The following is an 8,979-nucleotide window of genomic DNA, read 5'->3' as shown; positions in this document are numbered from 1 at the left end:
AGTATGAGAAAAGAAATAAATAATTTTTGTTTGTAAATATTTAAGTTATATATTTTTAACCTGCTTAAGTATTTTTTATTAAAATCTCGCCATTACGAAAAACAGCTAGGTCTTCTGAAAGGATGAATTTTAGACCCAGAGCAAAAACAAACCCTACTTCTTCTATAGTAAGTCTTCTTTTTTTCTTTTGTTGGAGTTTGATGTAATTGAATATGTGTTAGCTGATATTTTGTTTTACTAAATTCATTATTGTTGATTATTTTTCTTCTTTTATACTCAATGTTTGTCTTGTTCTAATTGAAAAACAGAGCCATTGTACTGATTTATATAATTTTAAGTCTCATTGAGAAATTCTTAAATTATATTTGTATTATTTTATAAGTTTAAGTATGATCGATAAATTCTTAAATTATAAACTCAAGAAAATAACCAATTATTTTTACGAATAAGATAAAAGAAAATTGATAATCATAGAATATATGTCCTTAATACTACCCTAATTCAATGGATCAATTGTGAGATCTCTTCATGACATAATCAATTTTTTTTAATTTTCAAAAAATTAATAAAACTAATTTACATAACGTGAAAATAGATCAAAATAAGAATAAAATTAAAATATGCTATAATAATTTCTTTTATCTATTTTTACGTTAAAAAGTTGAATTAATTATAAGTTATTAGTGTCACATTGAGAGTTTAACATACTAAAATTTTTCCATAACTCCTATCTCTAATTACTTAATCAACTAAAGTCAGACTAATCAAAACCTCAAAATATGTGATATTGTGCATTATAAATGTGAGAATCTCTCATATACATTGTTTCTTAACTTTCTTTCCTTTTTATAATTTCACTTTATTTGTTAATTGTAACTTATAATTCCATCTAATTAAGTTACACAAATGAGACAAGAATTATGAATAGAGTTTTCAATCAATCCACATTTTCCCGGAGAATGAGAGTATACGAGGATATTACTTTTAAAATGTTTTTTTTTTATGGGTGAAGGTTAAATTTTCACATTAGCTATCGTTTAGTCAAACTAAGGAATTATCTGTAAAGAGTATTTTAATGTCCAAGTTAGTAAGAATTTAACAATGTTAACAATAAATATCTAATAAATATAACAAACTTATCACAATATATCAAATTTGTATTTATAGATTTGAAAATGAAATTTAAGTTATTACTGTCCTAATTTCAACTCAATTTTTGTTTAAATTTAACATAATTATTCGTAACATTAATTCCAATTTAATTCGACTTTTTGAAATTATATGGTAATACAACCATATGGTCTTAAGCTTATTAAAGTGTCTGGTCTTAAGCTGATTTAAGTTTATACACATAATAACATAATAAGCTTAAAGTCACGTGAATTTCTGTAGTTTTGTTGGAAACTTAACATGAAATTCTCTGTGCCAGTTTTTGAATTGAAACTGAAATATGTGCATCTAAAAGCTTTTCCCTTATTTTGGAATGGAAAGAGATGCATTGCATAAGGGTTAACAACACCTTTGTCCTTGTCTTAGTCACGCCATAATTATGATTCATATCATGAACTTCAGGTCAAGTGTAACTGCCAAAAACTTATATTCCTTTTGGATCACTTCTTTAGGGATAAAAGAGATGATGTATGGTAATCTCTTTTCTCATTATTCATTCCTATTATCACACATGTGCACACCAAAAAATTAAATTACTTTGCCTTCTGTTTACTTTGTTTTCTCGCAAAATAAATCAACACTTATCTTAAATTTCATTTGCGTCTGGGATTCAACCATACACCATTCCATGTTGGTGAAACTTTTTATCTGATCAACAGTTCTCACATATTGAAATTTGGAGCTTTATAAAAGAGGTGAACCTTTTTTTTTTCTTGTGAAGAAAAGCAGTGCGTGACATTACATTACTAAACAATTAATTTCTTCGGCCACTTGATTATGTTTGTCTGCTGAATTTGATGTTATTAACAAGTTAATTTTGTTTAAGTGGGTGTCACTGGTGTGGGCAACTTCCTAAACAGTGTTAATCTGTTTTTTTTTTCCATCCTTCAAAGTTTGAGACTTGTTTTATTTTATTCTGATTTGTTAATTGTTACCTCATAAATTACACACCCAAACTTTTAATATAGTGAAAAAAAGTGCAGATTGTGGGTTTAAAGTGCAACCAAGCAACGCATGTTCACAGATTATGCTTTCTTATGAATTTATAAACAGAAAGGCTCAATTATTTGTCAAACCAAAAAACTTGCAAATCAAGTTTCAGAAAATATAATATCTCAAAGTATATATGGTTAGTCCCACACATGCTTTTACTATATTTATAATTTGAGTGAAGCTTCAATTATTCCTCCTTTATAATTTTAATGCAATCTTTAAGAAGTGAGAAAAATTACCATACTTTTAAAACCCAATACATATTTTTATATGACATTTTGTGAATAAAATATCTTTTTGTCTTTTAACCAGTGGGCTTGCCCCACTTTTGCCTCCACAACAGAGGATTTTCATCCATAAATACCCTTGTTGGTAGCGTGTGTCCTGCACACTCTCTCCACACACCATCTTCCTTTTCTTATTATTATTCATTATCATCTTCTTCATCATCCTCTGTTTATTATTTTTTTCTTCAGTTGGCTCAAGCTTTCTCTCCACCATGTCATCAAATCAAACATCCCTGAACCAAGCCAAGCTTCCGAACAATGACCTTGAGCAACATGCAACAACTCTGGAGATCGAAGCCGAGGACACCTTTGACTACTCGAAAAGATCTCAGTGGCTCCGCGCTGCCGTGTTGGGAGCCAACGATGGTTTGGTCTCGACAGCATCACTCATGATGGGTATTGGAGCCGTGAAGCAAGACCTGAAGGTCATGATCCTATCAGGGTTTGCAGGGTTGGTGGCAGGAGCATGCAGCATGGCCATAGGGGAGTTTGTGTCTGTGTACTCACAGCTTGACATAGAGGTTGCCCAGATGAAGAGAGAAAAAGAAAGGATGTCTGGTAGTGACAGAGAAGGAGTAGTAGAAGATACCAATGAAGAAGAGAAAGAGGGTTTGCCAAATCCTTTGCAGGCTGCAGCAGCATCAGCTTTAGCTTTTTCTGTTGGTGCAATGGTGCCATTGCTTGCAGCCTCCTTTATAAGGGAATATAAGGTGAGGATTGGGGTGGTTGTGGCTGCCGTGACCGTTGCTTTGGTGGTTTTTGGTTGGTTAGGGGCTGTGTTGGGTAAGGCTCCAGTGTTGAGATCTTCTTTGAGGGTCTTGTTTGGGGGTTGGATGGCCATGTTCATCACTTTTGGTCTAACCAAGTTGATTGGTTCAAGTGGACTCTAGAATAGTATCCTATCTTTGTTTTGTATTCATGTTATATGTTATATATAGTTATAACTGTGTTAATTATGCAGTTATGTAGACTCTCTCTTCATTTTTGCTAAAAATGATGAGATGAGACAGAGGTTAAAGAAAGTTGTTTTGATTGGTATAACTAGCACAAAAAGAGAGTAAGGTGTTTCAAAGTATTGTAATCTGTACATGAAGTTCTCTTTATTTTGCATGATGATAATTGATAATTATAAAGCTTGGAGTTTTCTGTGGGTTGATTTATTATCATATTTGGATTAATCAGTGAGCCATGGTGTGTTACTCTCAAATTACTAAACAATGAAACGTGATTTTTAATTTTCTAAAAAAATTTATGTGCTTTTAGTAGACACTATTTAATGTTGTAATAAAAGTTTAATTAAATTGTATTATACAAGTTATCAAAATTTATATTGAGTTTATAGTAAAGAAAATAGTGATGGCTCATTTCTAACAACAAAAAAGAATTCATAAGGGTTATGGGATTACCAAGAAAGATCCTTCAACATAGGAAAATTCACTGTAAACCATATTATGGGAAACTGATTCTCCATAACTTGGAGTCATTAAGATGGTTAGGTAGGACAATTCATTCCTGAAGAAGTTAATCTACATTTTTTTGGATATTATTATATAAATGATAGTTGAATTAAACAAACAAAAAAAATATTTGAGTTCAATTTTTTTTATAATTTTTGAGATTTTCTTTTTTCTTTCCAGATTTTTTATTCAGTGAACCAACTCTTTAGTCCATCTTAATGGGTTGAGTCAGGTTGGCATCTCTCTTTGGATATATCTTGATTTTGTTACTTTATAAAGTTGGGTGTTGTATTTGTTTTCTGTTTTAGTTTTTTTTTATTGCTTTTGCGCATTTAAAAATACGAAAACTTGAATTTATATAAATAAAAACTGGGACACAATATTATATTGAGTGTTACTATGCTTTAATAGTTTCACTTTAATTATTTGCGTAATAAATGTTTGCTTTTAAGTTTTTCTTTATATTGTTGGGAGAAAATTATATATATATATATATATATATATATATATATATATATATATATATATGGATTAGGAGAACAGTTATAATAAATTTAGAAAAATAAAATGTTGTTTTTAACCCTTTATATTCTGACACTTTTAGCATTTTAATGTATTAAATTTAAAAAATTCAAATGGTTTTTTATGTTTTTAAAATAGTTTATTTTTCATTTTTGACAAAGTTATTACATGTAACAAAATCAAAATGATGTTAAGCTATTTAATGTTTTGATTAAAAATATCAAAGCAGACATTTTTATAAACCAAAATATCAAATTAAAACTTTTATAAATATGATAACACGCAGTTCTTTTTATCTATTGAATAATTTAGTTATAATGGATCACAATATTTTTCTAGAAGGTCCACTTAGAACTCGTTAAGATAGGTTTTAACCATGGTTCTGATACTATATTAGAAGGTGGATTTTAAGCCTAACTTAACTCCACAAAACTGGCTTATAAGGTGAGGTTTGTACCTCACTTATATATTATAATTTGACCTTATCTCTAGTCGATGGGAGGCTTCCAACAGTGCAAACCTCACCTTATAAGCCGGTTTTATGGAGTTGAGTTAGGCTTAAACCCATCTTCTTGTACCAAATATCATTTTGAGACTTTTAAAATATAACACAAAAAAACATAATGATTAGAACATTATAAAATACTATTGAGTGTAAGGTGTTTTTAGTTCTCTTCATGTGATTATTAGTTTAATTTTTTCAATACGTATCAACCCTTTTTATTTTGAGTTATCTAAATTGTTTTATAGAAAGTTTGTTTTGTATCTTTTAATCATATATTTAATTTTGATCTCCTATATTTTTATATTTAACTTTTTTTAATAATATGATTCATAGCGTGTCAAGGTTTTCGGTTAATTTTGTAGTATTGTTTCTTTGTCGAGTCTTTAAAATAAACTTATTGGTATATTAATTTTTTAATATATTTTATAACATTCAAATTAATGTACATCAGTTTATTTTAAAGATCAATATATTTTAAAGATATAAGAGAAGAACAATAAAAGAACTTAATAGAAAATTTAAATTCATTCATGGATGAAATTTCACAATTTAATAATGTCCAAGATAAGTTCTTTTAATATAAAAAGATATAAAATACTAAAAGTAACATTTAATCAATTAAAAATCATCTTACAAACTTTGAACTCTAACAGCAGTTAACCAATTAAGTTAGGTGTTGGAAAATACACCTCTTAATTAAATAATTGGAGGAAATCATTTACTAAGAACTAGGGATTATTAGCTGGGATTATTAACTTTTACATATTTCTTTTACTTGTAAGAACATGTAATATTTATTTATTTCACTTAATAACATGCACTAAATGAAATTTTTAATGCACATAAAGTGCATTTAATATATATACCTGAGAAAATGTTTCTTTTACACCACTTCATCAACAACTGAAAATGTACTTTTTAAGAGTATTTTGATTATAAAAATGTTAACATTTATAAAAATAGTAAAAATAAAATATGTATAAAAAATTTTAGATATCAAAATAATACTTCTCATCAAAAGGTCTATACAAAGGAAACTTGTAAATTGAATACTAATATTAAATTGACCACCAATTGAGAGAGAAAAGAAAATTTTTATTTTTGTTAATGAGATTGTTGTTAGTTATTCATTGAGAAACAATGTCTTTAAAAAAAAATTATTTCGTAATCTTACTTTTATAATAAATTTATATTAGATAGTTTTTTTTCTTTTTATAAGACTATACTTTTCACATTAAAAAAATCTGTATTATTATTATTATTATTATTTTTCTTATTGTTTTTCTTGCAAACAAGTTTTAAGTTGCATGGATAGAAGGAAAACTTGTATAGTTCTAGGCATAAATGGTCTGTTCCCAACATTATAGTTAGGAATCAATTGAACTTCTTTGTAAAAAGGTTCTCTCCACCAATCAAGAAAAGAAGAATTAGAATCTTACACAATTTCCTTTTTCCCCTTTCCTTATCATATTTAAAGAAAGAAGAAGAACACGTGTCAAGTTATGATTAAAGAAAGTACTACATTTTATCACAACGATCCACAATTATTTATATGGTGATGGACAAAAAAGTTTCTTTCTGGGTATTTTCTTTTTAAATCTTTTTTCTATTTTTAAAAGAAGAGAACAAATTCCTCCTCTCCCTAAAATCCAACAAAACAAGAAAAGGAATAGAATCTCAATAAATTTCTTTCATCTACTTTTTCTTTTACCAACCCCATAGCATTGTACTTGATGATTCTTTGATTATTTTTCAGTTGAGCAAACAAGTTGTTTTATTTTGGAAAGCTACAAAAGACAAGTAGCTTTATTCTATGTCCAAAATTTCATTTGCAAGAAAAATTTGAAAGTACCAAAAGAAAAGAACTAAATTTGTACTCAACCTAACAATGTGTCCTCCTCTCCACTACAATCATTTAGACATCACCAAAAGAGAAAAAAATAAAATAAAGATAGAGAATTATTGTGAGAAAGAAAATTAAATCCCCTGAATGCAACCAACCTATAAGTTCATTACTTTTGCATAGATGTTGGAAAAAAGTTTCTAACCTTATTTATTTCTCTTTGTTCGGATATGCTTTAGTTGAAAATTCTGACTGTGGTCTTGTGAGTGTGTGAAAAGAACTTACTTTTTTGTAATTCTTAAGTGCAAATGAGAAATTCACTCCAATGCATAATAATCCATACCTATTTTAACATCAAATGAGAACTTACTTTAAATTTTTATTAATTGTTCACCAAATTCCAAAATTCCTTCATAATTAACCAAAGTAAAGTTTTTAAAAAAAAATTCAAATCAATTTACTGTGACAGGAAAGACTAAATAGTTGGTATAGTACTATATTGTTATTGCTTATTAAACGTATTTATGGGCAAACTTATTTATACATTATGAATTTGTATATTTTCTTGATAATGAATAATATTCATATATTATTCTCAATTCGAATTTTTCGCTCATAAAATATTTTTTACTTTCTTATATAAATTTCTTTATACTCATTTATTTTTTCTACTCTCATCTTATTTATTTATACTTATTTTCTTTATCTATACTTATCTTCTTTAGATACACTTATCTCCTTCATTTACACTTATCCCCTTCATCTACACATACATTTCTTAATATTGTAGAATATCCAACACAATAGACGACCTATTCGGCTATTAAGTTATAAGATGATATAATTCTCCACCTAAAAAACTATCCTTTATAAGAAAAAGGGAATTATCAGAAAAACATTATAGACGGTCTAAGATTTGTTGATAAATATTAATTACCGACAAAGGTCACTGTGCATTTACTAATATATATATATATATATATATATATATATATATATATATATATATATATATATATATATATATCCGTTGGTATTGGTTAAATATCATTGATAAGTTCCTTGATGAAATCAGTTTATGTTTTGGATTTCCCTCCCCCAATTTCATTTTCTTCTTTCCGTAGAATTTTAAGCAACATGTTTTTGTCCTTCAACAACCTCCGTCATGTCCTCATACTTCACTGCAGTCTGCGTGTGAAGTCGTTGACCTCCGTTTTGAGCAACATTGTCATCCTTTACAACTCCGTCATAGAGCCTCCTCTCGCGCGTCATTGGCAGAGCTTCTTGTTGCCCCTCTTGTCGCACCTCCTTTAGACCATTGTAGTGGTGCATTGAAGCTCTAGTGAAGCCTTATTGAGAGACCAGGTGTGCCTATTTCTTCCTTTCTCACTCGTGCCCTAATTTATGTGTTTTGTGCTTGGTTAGGTTGGAATTTGATTGGGTTTGTAAGAAAATTTATGGCTTGTTTCTCTTACCAAGGGAAGGAGGGGTGAGTGAATTGGTTTTCAATAAAAAATGCTTTCTTTTTTCTTTTTTATCTTTTTGGAGATCTTTAGAATGATCTTTAACGCACAAGATAATAATGAAATAATGTAGTAAAGAGTCAAAGGATAGAAAAACAAACACAAACTTTTATATTGGTTCGGCTAAGCCCACATCCAGTCTTCTTCAACAACCTTAGTTGAAGGATACTACTATAATGATTTAGTTTATATGCAAGAATATAGAGACTACCTCTCCATGCATTCTCCTTCCCCACTCACAATTAATTACAACAAACAAGAGGTGAACACCCTCACACTCTCACAAGCCAAAAAGCAATCCCAACTTTCTGTAACCTTAGAGCAATTCCAGTCTCTAAGAAAACCTTGAGAGCAATCCCAACTCTTAATGAGAACAAAAACATTTCTCTCCTCTGGCAAAAACGCAAAGAAAACTCAATCTACAGATTGAAAAAGATAAACCTGATCTTCACATGAGACACTCCAATATATGATCAGAAACCTTTGAGCACAATTCTTGAAAGAATCTTGATGTATTAACCCATATTTAATCCTTGATTCTTCAAGATGGTTCTTGGACGCTTTTTGTAATCAAAACTCAATTAAATATTAGTTATGAAATTGAATGTACAAAGATTATATAATCGGTTATGTCAACACTTAAGCAAAATTTCAATTTCAAACTTCTTTTAAATTAGAT

At 28.7% G+C, this 8,979-nt stretch overlaps 1 protein-coding gene across 1 annotated transcript; it reads left to right on the top strand.

Annotated features, from left to right (window-relative positions):
• The first annotated feature begins 2,537 nt into the window (after positions 1 to 2,537).
• Positions 2,538 to 3,593, top strand: LOC148202004 (vacuolar iron transporter homolog 2-like). Its single transcript, XM_088109990.1, has one exon. The coding sequence runs from the start codon at positions 2,663 to 2,665 to the stop codon at positions 3,338 to 3,340; it is 678 nt and encodes a 225-aa protein (XP_087966116.1). The 5' UTR covers positions 2,538 to 2,662; the 3' UTR covers positions 3,341 to 3,593.
• Positions 3,594 to 8,979: the final 5,386 nt, after the last annotated feature.

The sequence above is a fragment of the Vigna umbellata genome, chromosome 3, assembly GCF_029865625.1.
Source record: "Vigna umbellata cultivar VRB3 chromosome 3, Vumbellata_1.0, whole genome shotgun sequence".
NCBI classification, from domain to species: Eukaryota; Viridiplantae; Streptophyta; class Magnoliopsida; order Fabales; family Fabaceae; genus Vigna; species Vigna umbellata.
Note: the sequence above shows the minus strand (reverse complement) of the source record. Positions and strands in the feature narration are given on the sequence as shown.

What these genes read in the sequence shown, in the direction of transcription:
- LOC148202004 (XM_088109990.1), top strand. Translation starts at nt 2,663, where the DNA reads ATGTCATCAAATCAAACATCCCTGAACCAAGCCAAGCTTCCGAACAAT.